The 17,428-nt window shown below is 44.3% G+C and overlaps 1 protein-coding gene across 6 annotated transcripts in view; it reads right to left on the bottom strand.

The window, feature by feature from the left end:
• RUNX2 (RUNX family transcription factor 2) overlaps positions 1-17,428 on the bottom strand; it is a 215,683-nt gene that overhangs the window by 80,047 nt on the left and 118,208 nt on the right. For 5 of the 6 annotated variants that reach the window (XM_042032803.1, XM_042032801.1, XM_042032805.1 and 2 more), the window contains one exon: positions 12,963-13,124. The exons of the other annotated variant lie outside the window; for it this stretch is intronic. In XM_042032803.1, the coding sequence (XP_041888737.1) occupies positions 12,963-13,124 (162 nt within the window). The remainder of the gene's footprint in view (positions 1-12,962; positions 13,125-17,428) is intronic. 6 annotated transcript variants of the gene reach the window in all.

The following is a 17,428-nucleotide window of genomic DNA, read 5'->3' as shown; positions in this document are numbered from 1 at the left end:
ACCTCCAGCGCATCTGCAGTGCAGGCTGGTGAGAACAGGAGCTGGCCTGGCTGAGCACCAGGTGCCGGCTCCAGCCCCACCGCGGCTGGAATGGCTTCCTCCATGGGCAAGCAGCCTGTCCAAAAAACAGCTCCAAACCAGTCTGGCCCACCTACGTGGGCCAGGCCAAATGAGGAACTGGTTGGGTTTGGACTACCCTTAAACCCAGCTTCCTATCTAATTTTGGAATCGAATACAGTGGCTCCCAATTCAACTCTGCTGCTGCTTAGATCCTCCCTATGCTCCTCTTCACCCATAAAAAAGAAAACAACATGGGTTGGCTTTTAGCAGGAATCAAAATGAAAACAAGAACAAAAAATCCCTTTAGAGGGAGATATTTGAGAGAGGAAGAGGGAAGAAAGGGGGAAGAGAGGTGCCTTTTTCCCATTGCCAGGATTCCTCTGTGGCTCCTCCGGCCATGCCAGCATCCACATCACAGTTCCCGGGGACTTCCTCTGAGCAGCTTCTGTGAGATGGCTCTTCCAATGAGCCATTTCATCTTGGTCTTATGTTGTGGAGATTTAGGGTCAGCAGCCCTCGTGGTGTTTTTGAGGCACTTGCTTCGCTTCCTATTTGGCCAGCCAGTCACCTTTGCAGAAGGTCTATTTTTCGGTGGTCCGTCCCTAGACTGGATCCCATGCCTTGCAATTTTCACCCTTGAGGGTATCTAAAGGTTTATGATTTTTTTCACAGATGTCTCTATACTTTCCCTCTTTCAAGACTGACAAACCCTATCCAGTTCTAGTCTTTTAACTGCACTCAAATTAGCTATTTCAACTTTAATTAATTTTTTTGGCTGGTATGCCTTCTTTGGGACATAGTTTTATTTTTGTTTTCAGTGGCAACAACACACGTAACTAGCTGGCTCCACTCAACAGGAATGATCTGCAGATGTTTGATCCTATTTCTCTACACAGGAGCACAGATCATATGATCTCACAAGGTCCCTGTCAGTCCTATAAGACTATGACACTACAGATCCATAGGAAATATAATTGATCCAGCAGCTCCTCTGGGGTAATTCCCGCCTACCTAAGTTTAAGCAGATTAACAGAGCTGTGTCAACAGATATTAAATACAGTGATCCAGATAGAAACCCACAGCAATACATATTCTGGTTTTGCACTTCAGGGGAACTGAGTGACCACTTTTGGCCAAGCTGAGAAGGTGATGGGTCCTGGATGGTCCCTTGGCCTAACCTGACCGACACCGTTTTCTTCTTATTACGAGCTGTGACAAGCAGCTTTGTCCTTTCTTTCCTGCTTGTCCTGAAGCCTGGAAGGAGGTGAAGAGCCACAGATCTACCTCAGTACCCTTCTTATAATTTCATTCTTGCACTGCCTTCTGACCCACACTCAGTACTACAGGGTCTAGTAAGACTGCAGCCACTTCTACCACCTCTCTGGTTCCCTTCATGTTATAATTTCCTCCTGTACTCCATTGCATATCTTGTAACCAGCTCTACTGTATCTAAGAGTGCAAATTCTTAGGGGACAGGCTGATTTCTCTTTTTTCCTTCTCCTCTTTTACTGTATAGTCCTTAGCACAAGGGGGATGCGACCTCCAGACACCGTCACAATAAAAACACTGTCAGCAGCCTGCGGTGATTCCAGCAGAGGTCCATTAGCTATTCCCGAATATAACCATTACTTTGATCACTGAACTGCACCGCCTGCAGGAGCCAAACCTGGATGCTCCAGCTAAAGCCAAAAACCTCAACTGATGCTTTGACAAGGGGACTGATCTCCAGTTTGTAGAAATTTTTCAGTCCCGAGTTCAGATTTCAACACAACACAAAACATCATTTCAGTGCAAAATTAAATATGGCAAGCTGTGTTTTTACAGACATCTATCCAATAAAAATGATGTGCCTCATAGATTTGGTCCTGTACCTGTGCTTCAAACTGGTTTTCCAAGCAAGCCCATTGTGCAGCCTAATTATATAAACTTAACCAAGGTGGGCATACCTTTAGCTGCTGGCTTTATAATATTCTGCCAATTCTAAACAGTACCTGTTTAATAGGAAAGGGCATTAAAAAGCAATGATGCCTATGGATCAGACAGTGATAGCTCAGTGAAGCATTAAAAATAACAAGTGGAAACCACACGTGGCATCACTAGAGCTTGTGTAGGGGCTTTTCATCTCAGCTAAATGAAAGAGGCTTTGTGGGTGCTGCTCCTAACCCGAGCATACCACCTTTCACTGCTCACTGCCAGAGATTTGTGATGTTAAGAGATGGAAAGATTTCCATGAGATTCCCTACCTCTCAATTTTGCTTTCAGAATTGATCCTTGGTTTAAATCCTTCAGGCTGTTTTCTCTCCTGGTGCTCCCCTTCTCTCAGCATGGTTGCTCCTCTTTCTCACACAAGCTCAAGGAGGCTTCCTCTAGCTGCCTATCCCAGCAATCCCAAATTACAAAATAACATTACAGCAAACACTCATGGCTACCACAGGATGAAAGATCAAATGGATGATTAGAGAGACCTTTGGGAACGACTGGGAAGTTTGGAGATCACATGGCCCAGACAGGGCTGAGTATGCAGCACATGGACTCTTCTCCTCCTCCAAATACACCTTTAAACCACCACAAAATCCCCTGCATTAAGTGTATGATACCTCTTTTGCCAGAACTAAACTTCTTCACACAATGACAGCATTGCCTGATCCAAGTAATCCCAAGGGATTAACACAGTTTCAACTCTCTATTCGCAAATTTGCCTGTGGAATAATAAGGATTGTGGAGAGCAAAGAGGCTGCGCTGGCTGGGTGTCTGCTCCCCAACGGGGCCACAGCATCAGCTCTGAGCTTTGCTTTTGACAGTGCAAATGCAAAATAAACCTGGGGGGAAAAACCCCTGCGACTATAGTTGTGTTTCTTACAATGAAAGATTAAACAGTGCAGGAAAACTAAGGGAGAACCTGCATTCCACTGTTTTATTCCTGTACCTCCATCTAGGGTGGTGTGTGAGAAATTAAATTAATTTTGTTAGGACTTTGCAATTGGGCAAATACAAAGGCAGAAAAATTCCTAAAGGAATTGCAGAAGCACACAAAGTCAGTGAAAAATGCTTTCCCAGTGCGTTTTTTCAGGTGAGTTGGAAAAGTAGAGTGCCATTAGTAATTCAACCAAAAATAACACCTTTTCAGTGGATACAGTAGGAGTTTGGCTGATTAGGAAACGGAACTTCCATGATTTGATAGATTATAGTGAACCCACAGCAAACTGAATTGACCAAAATATTTTTTCACAATCCCTCTTCAGACTCCTAGCAAGTCAAACCAGTTCTGTGCCACACCAGCCAGTTCCCTGTGGCTTCTGCCACCTCCCTGAGATCCACCACAGCCACCTCCTGTCCTACCCACCTCTCTGTACCTGTCACCAACACAGGAACCCACATGAACCTCAGAAATCAAAATTGGTGCTATGTTCTGGCAGACAAAGTAATAGCAAAGTTGTAGCAAGTTCAAATGAGTGGAAACTAAGACAAATTCAGACTGGTAATAAGATCCACATTTCAAAGTGAGATTAATTAGCATCTGTAACCATAGGCTGTAGTGGGTTCTGCTTCCCTGGAAATTTTTAAATGAAGACCAACTGAGTTTTTGGGCTTGCTTCTTTTCTCAAAGGTTGCCCTCAAGTTTAAATGAGAGCTAATTTGGGGAAATCTTACACCTGGGTTCAAAGCAGATGTTCACATGGGCTTCAGTGTACAATAATTGATGAATTTATACATCCGTGGAGATGTGCTTATGTCAAGTTATTCTTCCTTGTGCCTCACAGATGAAGCTTTACCATTGCTAAAAATCCTCATGCTCCACAAAAACTCCTTGGACACAGCAGCACCATCAGGCACTGTGTGGGTACAGGGTTGGGTTCTCCCTGAGGGGCCGCTTCACCACCTGCACACTGCTCCTGGGGTCATGGGGAAACTGTCCCAAGCTCAGGAAGGCATCTCCTGCTTTTGATCCCTTCCCTCACTCTCTTTTGAGTCAGTCTGAAAGCAAATATTAAGAGATTTCCAGATTAGTGTCCCCAGATACACTCCCTTTATGCATATGAAATAGTTCCTTCTCCCTTAATAACATCCTTCGTGAGCCATGTGAAGGTATGCTCCCTCATTTTATCTCATCCATCTTCCTCTCCTTCGCTGCCGACGTTGTTTGCTTTTGTACAACCACAGAAAAACTGAGCCACTTGCATGGCTCTTGCCTTCCCTTTTGGTCACCAGTATCAGCCCAGTATCACCAGTATCAAAGCTTTTTGAAATCTGACAGCCAAGCTGGCAGGACACCAGGTTCTTTTCTGCTAAAACATCCATCAAGAGGGGAGGAGATTCGGTCATGTGTAAAATGGGGCCAACAACCGTTACTAAACCACTTCAAAAAGGTGTTTTTGAAGCTCTGCTGGGCTCTAACACTCCCTTGCTGACCAAATTCAGTGTGGTCAAATTCTGCGTGTCCAGAAATGAGAAGAAATTTCACTGAAAACCAAGGCAGCTCCAGCTTCTACCAGCAGCAGTCTTGTCCCCTTGAATTGTATTTTTTAGGGTAAAATTTGCAGAATTTAAACCATTCAGCTCCTGAAGGGCATATGATACTCCTTTACCTTACCTTCCGCCAAACACAGTTGCAGTCTGAGAAGGACCAAATTCTCCTGCATTTTATGGAACCATTTAATAAATTCAGATCAGCCAATTAATCAAACCCAATTCAATGCAACAAAGATGCAAGGCCACAAAGACTTAAGGGCAACATCATAGAATCACTGAATGGTTTGGGTTGGAAAGGGCCTTTTAAGGGTCATTTAGTCCAACCCTCCTGCCATGGGCAGCGACATCTTCAACTAGATCAGGTTGCTCAGAATTCCATTCAACCTGGCCTTGAATGTTTCCAGAGGTGGGTCATCCACCACCTCACTGGGCAGCCTGTGCCAGTATTTCACCGTCCTCACAGTGATGATTTCTTCATGTCTGATCTAAATCAACTCTTTCAGTTTAAAGCCATTCCCCCCTTGCACTGTCACTCCATACTCTAGTCAGAAGTCCCTCCCCAGCTTCCTTGTGGGCCTGTTAGGGGAGGGAGGTAAATAACTGAACCTGACCACCCTGTATGCACCAGAGAGCTTCTTCACACATGAAGATCCATTTCCTCTCCACATCAGCACACATGTGATCCTGCCTCAGCTGCCATCACTGGCTCCATCCTAGGTAGAAAATTAACAGCAATTCCACAAAGGGAATGGAGAAATCATCAAACGCCTTTGCAGAAGGATGAAACAAAGAGCTCGATCCCACAGCCTTCCTGTTAGAGGCTTATTGACTTTATTGGGAACACACATCTAGGTAGTGGCTCAGTATCTGGCCCTTTGGAAGTCTGGAATTGAGGACCCGGTTGCCCCACTAACAATTAGCATTCTGTTTACAAAACCCAGCAGAGTCAGTAAGAATAATCATTACAAAACATGCTCAGACTGTGATTCCGGTTTAAGTTAATATAATTTTAATGAGTTCTTCAGAAAAAGCCTGGCACTTATGGAAAATTTCCTTAATTAATATCAGACCCTAAATTAGTAATAAAAAAAAGCCCTGAATATCATTTGGTCTCAAGCTGGAACTAAAGTATGTTTTGGCATCATTACTAACTGTTAGCAGCAAGTTCTGGAAACAGATGCAAATCTTGATATGTGTCCTAAATATAAAACACATTGAAAAAAAAGCTCAGATAAAAATATATCTATACATCCACATATATTTGAGTGTGCTATTTCCTGCCTGTATCAGCAACAAATTTATTCCATTTCAAAACATTCCACTTGTTTCTTTTCAGTATTTTTAAAAATCCCTTATTTCAGGAATAAAACTCCTTCCCTCTGCCTTCATTCTTCCTGTTTATTTCCTCTCCCAACAGCCGTTTTAAGTAAATGAAAAGGGCTTAAAGACACACATTGTAACATTCAAACATCTGAAAATCAGCCCGCTTGTTTTACCACCTAAATATGGGCATAGGTGCCTAATTTGAGGCCACCCACACTAGAAAAATTTGAGGTAGGGATCATGCAACGCATCTTCTGGACAATTACTCCAATGAGAGATTCAACCCAGTGGAGAGGCTGCTACTGAAAGCCCACAGAAGAGTGCCAAGGTGCTGAGATTCCCAGGTGGCACCAAGTGGGCAGGAGACTAAAAATGGAAAATCTGCGGTAAACAAAATAAATAGAGCCACTGAAAAATAAAGAAAAAAAAAAAAAAAGGAAGGCAAGTTACAAGTTTAGGGAAGGCAGCAAAATGAGTGGGTTGTTTCTGAAGACCTGAGCTCCCCCAAGTTCTTTACTTCGCCCTGACTCAGTTTCACCTCGCAGGGAAAGCATTGAACATTAGCGAGGGGAAACGGAGACAGAGACAACCTTGAGTCTTTCAGCTTCCATTTAATTAAAAAAAAAAGAAGAAGAAGACAGAGTGAAAATTGTTATAGTCACCAAGAAAAACATCCCAGCATAGCGAGTGCACCAGAAACCAAGCTGGCTTCTTGGGTTTGCCAAGAGCTTGAGACAATATTGCTGAAGCGTGAACTGCTCATTCATTGCAGGGGCTGCTCACACCAGGGCCATGCTGGCAATAGCCACAGCATTAACTGTTTCTCTGCTTCCCAGAGCACACAAAGAAGAAAGGAATTGTATTTTGGAGACAGCACTAGTGCCTTCTCTTATGAAAGGTCCTGTCCTGAAATGTGCTTATTGCCCACAATATTTAATCAAGTTAACAGGAATTAAGGGATGAAAGCATAGCTACTTCCATGGCCACAGTTTCTACTTAGTTGCTGTAAGGTTTTCTGAGCTCCTTAGGAGAAGAAACAACTTTTATTTATAAAAGTTGTTTCAAAGACCAAATTCCTCCCAAAAGGAAAAATCCTTGTTACAAAAATCATGTGAGTACATGACACTAGCGAAATCCAAGGTAATTCAGATATAGGGTGAGAAACCCAAAATGATAACCAGTACAAGACCCCAAGAAAAATAAAAGCCCATCACAGTCAGCCTCTTTCTCATTGACATACAAACACTAAATCCAGAGGTTCAGCTGGAGCTGCTTCCATTACATGTGGTTTTTTATTACATGATTTTTCTGCTAACAAGAATGAAAATCAAATTGTGTAAAATAACAGTATTGCCCCTGATTAGGGCATGGCTGGCTTTACATTTATACTTGCCAGCCATCAGTGAGCTGGGGGAACACGAAGATTTCTTAAATTTTAATTTGTGATGAGGGTCCAGGATGGCCCAAAATATTGTGGTGATTTATCTACAGAGTGAGACGAATTAATGGGAAAGTTTGGCCATGCACGAACTAGCAAACAGGGTCAGGGCATATTCTCTGGCTCTCAATCCAGTCAGGATGGTCTGGCCACAGATGTAATGTTAAATCCTGGCTCCATAACGGGGTCGCTGACTCTGAGCCGCCCACAGGAACAGGTTCAGGACTCTGCTCATTTCCAAACCACAGTTGGGACCTGTTTGTGACCATGCTGGCCAACCCCACTCAAAACCAGCCTTGCTGACAGTTTAACAGTACTGATATTTAACAGTCCAGCCCTACCACTGTGTAATTTATTGGTGAAGACACCACTTTCTGGCCATTTTAGTTCAGAGGGAGAGGTCTGCAGACTTTTGTTTAGGGGCTGATCCCAGCATCTCCCTCATCTACCTCAACATGCCCCTACTCAATGACACCGTAAATATAAAGACAGCAAAGTCCACCCTGCATGCTGTGGGGACTCCAGCTAGTGGGACAGCAGTCTCTGGGCATGGTGGCGCATCCCCAACTGATAAATATCTAGGAAGAACGCAAGCCCAGGGCTGGAAAAGGCAGGTTTGGTGATTTGTCCTACTATTTAGATTCAGTTTTAATTTTCTCATTTGTCATATGGCATCTGTCAGACACAGACAGGATCTTCCACAGTCAGCACTGAATGTGTTTGTGGTACACCTGCAGGACAGGTCCTCCAGCATCTGAAGATCTTCACCCTGCAAGTCTCTCTCAAAGGTGAAGCAAAGAGACTCGTGTTTAGGCAGAAGGGGGAGTAGGTCCAGGATAAGTGTAGAGGAAGATAAAGCCTTCCCATCTTCCCCTTCTCAGGATTCTCAACAAAATTAAAATCAAGCTCAAACCCTGCAACAGCAGAGAAGGTCGAGGTCAGGGTGAGGTAGGGTTAAACCAGGACTAGAGTGTAATTAGGCTGTGATATGCATATGTTTACGGGACAGTTAAATTGTCTCTTAAATCACCTCAGCAAAGGCAGACTATCAGATCATACGTGCCTGTACTTGAACTACTCACCTAGGTTCGCTTCAGAGACAAACAGGCTCTTCCCAGGCACTGCCAAGGACCAGCACAGAGCACCTGCAGACCCGTCAAGTCCTGAAAATGCCAGTTTGTCCCCACTGACTCAAAAGGGAGTTGAAGGTGAGTGTCTCAGGAATGAATGTCTGCCCTGGGGACATCTATACCCACCCCTCCTTCACCTGCCTGGGAGCAGCCCTCTTGTGACTGCAAGAACAATTCGACCTGTACTCCCTGCCCTGAATCTTCCATGTGGGGAGGACTTGCTGGATCAGCCCCAAAGTGTTATGTAAAATGGCTGTGATGTGTATATTTATATGAATCATATACATTAATTACATAATAGTCACCCATGCTCCCATCCCACATGCACTTTGGTTATGCATAGGACACACAGACTGAGTGCATTCACTATGAACCATGAAATAAGACTACATCCCTCAGGCAAAGTCTCTCTAAAATGACCCTTTTCTTATATTCCCATGGCTTCCACTACAATATTATTTAATTAAGAATATTAACGTGCTGGGCCACCAACTTTCACTGTCTTCTGGGGAAGTCAGAGCAGACAGACATTTTAATAAAACATGGGGAATCCTGCTCTTTTTATGACTGAGTTGGAATATTAAGGTAAGGCAATTTCATGGCATCATAAACTTTTTTTTTTTTTTTTGTTCTTGATATGAATGTGAAACTTCTGGACCAGAGAGATCATGGGTTCAAAAGCTGCATGTGTGATGCCAGATAATCTTTTTTTTTGCTTTGCTTTTCAGCTCATGCTGTTGAGCACTGCCCAAATACCTGGGACATATCATTATTTGTTGTAGAGCAGTGCAAACAGAGCACTGATCCCCATTTGGAGAACAGAAGATGAACGCTTGCAGTTTGGCAGCCACGGGCACACATGTGCACGTGCCTGCAGCATGCATGCAAACCTGCCAGTTGTGCAAAGCAATCATTCGAGACACTGACACAACCAGTTCAGCTGCATTGCAGCAGCTGTCCGAGGAACTCCTTGGGGTTGCAGCCTGCTGCCCTTTCTCCTCTCCCATGGGATGAGGAACTGCATGCACTGCTACGGCAGTGGCCGATCACCTCCTGTCGTGCAGCCCCAAGCCTCTTCTGATGCTCAGCCTAATCTGGGGTTGAAACATAGGCAACCGCATGACCAAGAATCATCGGGTCCAACCCAGCAGCACAATGTTCAACATTAAACTGTGTCCCTAAGGGCCACATCCATGTGCCTTTTGGACACTTCCAGGGATGGTGACTCCACCACTTCCGTGGGCAGCCTCTTCCAATGCCTGACCACCATTTCAGTGAAGAATTTTTTCCTAATATCCAATCCAAACATCCTCTGGTGCCACTTGAGGCCATTTTCTGTCATTCTGTCACTTGTGACTTGGGAGAAGAGCCCGACCCCCACCTGGCTGCCCCTCCTGTCAGGGAGTTGTAGAGAGTAAGAAAGTTCCCCCTGAGCCTCCTTTTCTCCAGGCTGAGCCCCCCCAGCTGCTCCTCACCAGACTTGTGCTCCACCCCCTTCCCCAGCTCCATTCCCTTTTCTGGACACACTCCAGCCCCTCAATGTCCTTCCTGGATTGAGGGGCCCAAAACTGAGCACAGGATTTGGGGTGTGGCCTCAGCAGGGCCCAGCACAGCAGACAGTCACTGTCCTAGTCCTGCCGCCACACTACTGCTGATACAGGCCAGGTGCCATTGGCCTCCTTGGCCACCTGGGCACACTGCTGGCTCACGTATCCATCCCAAGATGGGGAAGAACATCACCTCTTTGGCCATAGGATGAGTGTGTTTTTGGTCAAAGGAAAATGCTTAAAAGTAGCTCTTGAGGGCTGCCAGTGACAATAAAATCAGGAGCCACTTTTGCTTTATTGGATGGAATATTTTCAACATCTGGGTGAGAACAACTTTAGCAGTTGTCCAGGTAAAGCCATGGAGGCTTGTGGAAAGGCTGGGTGATGTGAAATCAGGGCAGATAGGAAGTTCTATGCCTGTAGGTGTGACAGCCAAGGCCTAAGGGGGAGGTTTTACTCATTTTTCCTCCTGCATGATGTTAAGCAACAGGCAGTAAATATGGCATTCATTAAAATGACCTTGTATACTTTTAACAGCCTCGATAATCAGATTTCTGCCACTGTATCGGAAAGCGACATTTTTACTCAAGGCCTTATAAAACTCTAATTTCTCCCTCATGCTTTAGAGACGCCTGAAGTTTGCTAAGGATTTTAGTGTTTCTTAGCAGTCATTTTCTACCCTCTTCAAAGTTCTGGTCTCTTTCTAAATACACATTAAGTAACTGAGTGGAGATTTGCATTTCTTTGACTGTGAGGGATAAACTGTTTGCTGTATGGGGCAACTTAAAACTTGCATTTCTCTCTCTCTTTCGACATGGGAGGGGTTGGATGCTGCCCTCCCCCCCTGTGGCACTGCCAGTGAAATCCTTGAGAGGCACTGTCAGGCTTGCAGCTGGGACTGCAATGTGCCTCCTTGCATCCTGAGCATCTGAGTGGGTCCTTTAGTCAGGAATGCCGCTCTCTAGTTCTGAGTAGAGCATTTCTATTCTGAATTTCTGTTTCTGTCAGCAAACACTGCACACGACCTCTGGCACTTGTGGAAGATCAAAGCCCCCTTTTTCACTCTTGAACCTAACTGGAAGCAAGATCCCCACACTGGGAAAAGGTCAGGGCATTGCAGAGGCATCGCTCGAGCCCTGGAAAGATGAAGGACAAGAAGCACGAAGGCAACTGGCCATAGAGCACGGCAGGAAAGTTCAGTCCACGGCCACACAATGTACACAGCCAGGTCTTTTAGTCACTCTGCCTGTGCCCACATGCCAGGCACTCACGTCTGAATACACACAGACAAGCAAGGGCTGCAGGGCAAGCATGCGGCGTGCAGCTGCCAGGTCCCAGCCGAGCCTCTCCTGCAGGTATTGCCACAGGCACGATTGCAAAAATAACCCATTTGACAACACAGACCATCAGGAGGCTCTGACTCAAAGGGAACCTGTTTCGGGCCAAACAAAGCATTTCCTCAGCATCAAGATGATCGGGTTTTTGACCCAAGTCAGGGCATTGCATGGAGAGCCCGCAGGAACCTGCTCCAAAACCCCCCAGCCCTCAGCCCACGTGGAGATCTTTGGCATCTCTGTGAAGGCAGAGTGCACGAGGGCTGCAGAGGGGTTTGCAGCTGTTTGAGAAATAACGCTTCCCTCCTCCAAGATGAAAGGAATCAAGGAGTCTACGCTAATCAAATCCTCCGTGCCTGCTGGCTGCAATTCAGCTTGACAGGGATGCAGCTCAGTGGAGTGATCAACATTTCCAGTGTTGTGAGCTTGGTGGAAGGGGAAAACACGACAGCAAGAAATTCACCTGGCTGGGAGTCAAACAGGTGTATGGCAGCAGCATCCAAGATTATAATAATATCTTGCAAACATGCAAAAAATAGATGTAATAAGACTGATTCTTTGGTTTTCATTAATGAATCATAAAGGCTCTCTTTATATTACACATGGTTTTTTGGCATACGCTGCTAATATTTCCACACTTGCAAGGTTGGAGTTTTAATACTGAGCCTCCCTCCCCTAAGGTTCCTCATTTTTGGCAAGAGGTACAAGGTGACTGTGTGCCATGACAGGCTCTCTCTTACTTTGGGGCAATCAGATTACTTTACACAGATGGTTTTATCACTGACACCATTAGAGGTGAATTGTGCAATATATAAATGTGCATTTGTTTGGTAAAAAAAAAGTCTCAGTTCCTCACTGCTGTCTTGTCTATGTTCCTAAATGTATTTCCTCTCTCCTGCATCATTCCAAAACACAATTTGTCCAATCTTTACCTTAAAGTGACTCAGCTTGTTTCTGATAGGCATCTTAAGTACATATTAACTAAGGAAACAGGCTTTCTTGAGCTACTGGATTGAAATGCAGGAGAATGAACCTCAGCCTTAACTACTGAAGAAATAAAGGCATCTATTTGTCAGGATGCCTAACAACACACACACCACAAAAGTAAAGCACCAACAAATAGAGAGTATAACATTAACGTTAAAACACAGAATCACAGAATAGTTTGGGTTGGAAGGGACCTTAAGATCATCTTGTTCCAACCCCCTGCCATGGGCAGGGACACCTTCCACTAGACCAAGTTGCTCCAAGCCCCATCCATCCTGGCCTTGAACACTTCCAGGGATGGGGCAGCCACAGCTTTTCTGGGCAACCTGTGCCAGTACATAATTACATGCAAGTAAACATCCTTTTGTAGGGGAAATAAAAAAAAAACCAAACCAAAACCTAGAGAATTTGTTCAAAGAATCATGTTCACAATTTAAAAATAATCTGATCTGAAATGGATTTAAAGTCATTCGAGAGATACATGCTCAGAGCAACATAGCAGCTCTTCCATGTTGAAAAAAAAGGGATTTTGAATCCTGCCTGCAGTGCAGGAACCCTGGTACCACTGCTGAGGTTTGCTCTCCTTGCCAAGGTTTGTCTGAGGCCACGGAGGCAGCTGCTGCCAGTCCTGTTCCTCTCTGCATAATTGTTTTAGGCAAAACAGAGTCTTTACCTGAGAGGCGTCTGGGCACATCGGTAATGGCTGGAAGTCCTGTGCCTCGAGTGGAGGACAGGGGAGTTGTGGAGTGAATGGACGGTGAAGTCATCTGGCTCAAGTAGGATGGGTAAGACTGGTCATAGGACCATGGCGGGGATGACTGCGCCTGCCTGGGGTCTAGGGGGAAAAAAATCAAAAAAAAAAAAAGAAAAAGAGAAATTTTTTTTAAAAGGAAGAAAAATTTTAAGGTATCAACAGCCTAATTGAAAGAAGTGGGATTACTGAACATACACACATCAGTGCTATGAGGAATGAGAATGCAATGAAACACAACTTGCTCCTCAACGACTCAACCCTTTCAAGTCTCTCTCTGTACTTTTCCCTCCTCAGAATAATTTCTGTGGGAAATGAACAGACCAGAGAGCAGGGTTTTAAAAATCTAGAAGTTGTGCTGCAAACTCCTGGTGTCTCTCTTCCAACATGCTATAGCAAGAGTTGCCAGTCCTCAAAGAATCAGAAAGAGAAGCAGACAGCAAGGATGAGCCCCAGGTCTGATCTTAGGAAGTGGACTTCATGGAATCATAGAATCATTAAGGTTGGAAAAGACCTCTAAGACCATTGAGTCCAACCATTAACCCAGCACTGCCAGGTCCACCACTAAACCATGTCCCTAAGCTCCACAGCTACATGTTTTTTGAACACTTCCAAGGATAGCGACTCCACCACTTCCCTGGGCAGCCTGTTCCAAAGCCTGAACAACTTCTGAGTGAAGAAAATTTTCATAAGATCCAATCTATATCTCCCTGGCACACCCTAAGGCTGTTTCCTTCAGAGGTGGGGAGACTCTACAGTCAGCACTTGGCACAGCTGTCAAGCTGTTATCCAGTTCAAACATCACACAATCCTGTTTTCAGTGCTGAAAATACTAGCCAAGGAGAAAAATGTCATTATTCTTATCAGCATCCATCAAAAAATGTCACATTTGGATGCTGGCCCAATTACCTACAGTCCCCTCAATTACAAAATATGAAACCAAATGGTTTGGTATAACTATCGGAAGCTAATGATAACTTTTGATGTATTTGCAACATCAAAATGATTTTAAGGAGGAAACGATTTTAAGGATAAACACAGCTTAATTTTTGCTGAAGCACTGGTGGAAAGAGACCTAGATTTGCTCACTTATGTTTGGATTTATAAACTATTTACTCTCAGTTAATATCTGATGATAAAGATGCCACTGAATACCTCATAAATTATGATTTTTATTTCTTTACATCAATAAAAGCAATACACTTTCAACCCCAAAGTTTGTTTTGGGCACTGCACAATAAACAGAAAACTATCTCTGAACCAGCTCATAGAAATTGTAGAACATCCCTTCAAATCCTGCCCAGTATTTTCAGGGAAGCACACCAAGTCCATTCAGTTTGGAGAACCTGCTCTATCAAAACACTGTGCTAAAGCCCTGCTTTGAAGACAGCAATGTGACAGCCACATGTCATAAGAAAAGGCTCTTTTTCAGGAAATTCAACTTTTTTTTTCTTTTTTTAACTCCTTTCCCTGCTTTTCCACACAGCAAAACCTTGTAGCTTCAGCTACTTCTTGTTTATTATTTCTCTTCAGACATGATTTGTTTGAAGAGATGTCTGGAAAGCAGATACTTCCTTGAAGCAAAATAACCATATAGATATATATATAAAAAACAACCTTCCAACTTAATTTTAAGAGGATTTTCCTGGAGTTTGCCATGTATATTAGAGCTGAGTAATATAAATGGTTAACATAAACTTCTCAGAAATCCAAAGGACACTTGATCATTAAATGTAATGAACTTCTTTGTTTTAACAATTTCAAGGCCAGGGTTGTATAGATTGGCACAGGTTCAAATCTGACTGACTGCTCATTGTTACATCTGATATTGACATATTTCTCTGCCTCATTCCACTACGATAATTCACCATTCAGTCAATGGTAAATGATCTTCAACTGGGAACAGAAAGCCTAGGCTAGCTGGGAAAACAATCTTAAAATTAATGGTGTGTTAGGAGCACAATCTCAAATCCAAGATCCTTCAAACTCCAGGAGCTTTTCAATCTCTACTTCTGAATCGAAAACAGAGTCCCTTGAAGTTTTAGGTTTAGGTCAGCTCCAATGCTAGGAGGAAATAACATAGCAGGTAAAGACTGGGAAAAAAATCATAGCAGAGGATATTTTTACATAAGTTTGGTCTAAGATGGTGGAAATTTCAGAAAAAGACGTGCCTTTCTGGAGGCTCATGGCACTCCTGCTAGTGCAATCCTCATGGCACAAGAAGTCCTTGAGCACCTCTGGCACTCTAACCACTTTGAATACCCATGCTAGACTTGGTTTTACACTTAACACCCTTAATCCAACAACTGTGAATGTCTGTGTGGACACAAGAATGACAAATAGCAAAAAGTGGTTTTTCTAAGGCTCATGTGCTATTTCAAAACAGTATCACATACTGCACTGTGAGAAGCAGGATAAGGGGCTGGATGGACCATCACTTGACCCCAAAACATATCATATATTCTTGCAACAGCTACCTTAAATACATCAGTCTTCCCGGGGAATAGGAAATAATGAAGAGGAAAATCTTTAACCAAATTGAACATTAGATGATTCATCAGAGCTCAGTGACTGAGGAGAAGGTCACAGTATGTCAGGCCAGAGGGTTACTACAATTCCTCCACACAAAGGCATGGCTGAGGTCATGGTCGAGGCAGGGTGGGAAATTTTGCCCAGGGGCTGACTGTCTTGAGATATTTTTGACCCGTTAGGCAACCGGAAAGTGAAGATACAAGTTTTACCAGATCCCAGAGCAAATGCCCTAAAGCCAACCCTTGCTGCCTGGTGGAGGTCAAGGTTTGCATGGATGTGAGAGAAGAGGGTGGTGAAACACCATCACCTTGCCAAGTCAAAGGTGACCTGTGAGCCCACAGGGCAAACATCACTGCTCAGCAGCATTGCCCAATCCGCAGTGAAAAATGCCACGAGGAAGAGCCCAAAGCTGCCTCCAATAGGCCCTGAAGGTAGACATCCTGTTCCTGTGGCACCCTCTGGTCCCACCAGGAGATGGTCTTTGCAATGGTGCTAAAGCAGTGACTTCAGCCACTGAGACTCACCATACCATCTCTTCTGGTCCCACACACAACCAAACATCCTGGGGGAAGGAGGGTGCTGGAGGCATGATAGGGATGTGCCAGCTGCCACAACAGTGCTTCCAGGGCAGATCCACATGGATACTTCTGAGGCAAACATGATGAGGCCCTTAGGAGGGTCACCTCCTCCTTGTTCTGGCCCAGAAGGGGTGGGATGACTATTTAACACATACTATTGGGGAAGAAGCTATGAGGTGATTTGTGAGAGGTTTTTCTTGGCCTCCTACACCACAGACCAGCTTCCCTACTGGCTCTGGCTGGTGGGCTCCCATGTGTCCACAGGGACCCAAAACACCACATGCTCTGCAGGCACGGCACATCTTCCCCATCACAAAAAGCCCAGAACAGATGAGAAACCTTAAAGCGCTGAGGCAGAGTGCATGTGGATTCCTCCCTAAAGGAATCCCTCCAGAACAAGGAAAAATACTTAATATAAAAATAAAATGAACTGCCCAGGAGAAAGCCCCCCACATTTCCATATTGCAGACATAGGGAAGGGCTAACAGAGCATTCAACTACAGTGAAGAAGTCAGAGGGCCACTCTGAGCTGGTATTTGCACTCGAACACTTTGGAGTGATTACTAAGAGCAGTCCTCCTTTTGTAAACATTTCTTATGCCTGCATGGGTGTGAGGGGAAGTGCAGCTCTCAGCGTATTCCTTCACAGCAGGCATATCGTGGGTATGCTGAGACAGCCTGGGCACAGTTCAGCTGAAACAAATCAGCTGGGCGAGGCCTAAACTAATGCGCAAACAGTTCCATCCTGTTTGCACTTCCAGGTGAACCTCGACAAAGCAGGAAATACTGAGTATTGCATATTATTCTGTGTCTAGGTTTTGCTGTCACATTTATAGTCACAGGAGATATGCAGGCTTCTTGACCTTTATTGTCTCTGACTGATTATGTCAAATGGACTGTGGATATTGATGCTTAATGGACAATAAGAGTCCTTAAAAATTAGTCCAAGATTAGATGCACCACATAAAACTAAAATTAAAAAGGAAAGAATGAAAAAGCCTGTCTAGTGACCCATTCTCCCACCAGTGACATTGGCTCTCCAGTATCACAACTTCTCTTCTTCCAGCAGAAATCATCATAGGATCATACAACTGTTTGGGTCAGAAGGGACCTTAAAGATCATCTAGTTCCAATCCCCCTGACATGGGGAGGGACACCTTCCATGTTCTGAAGTGTCAATGGAGAGAAGAAAAAACCTGCAAATATCCCCAAAGAACAAGTTTTTCCAATACTTTGGCATTGGACTGTGAAGCACACTAATTTTCTATAGGAGAAAAAC

This window comes from Corvus kubaryi, unplaced genomic scaffold (genome assembly GCF_017639235.1).
Source record: "Corvus kubaryi isolate FWS band 111438036 unplaced genomic scaffold, C.kubaryi_AGA036_p1.0 37354, whole genome shotgun sequence".
In the NCBI taxonomy this organism is placed as follows: domain Eukaryota; kingdom Metazoa; phylum Chordata; class Aves; order Passeriformes; family Corvidae; genus Corvus; species Corvus kubaryi.
Note: the sequence above shows the minus strand (reverse complement) of the source record. Positions and strands in the feature narration are given on the sequence as shown.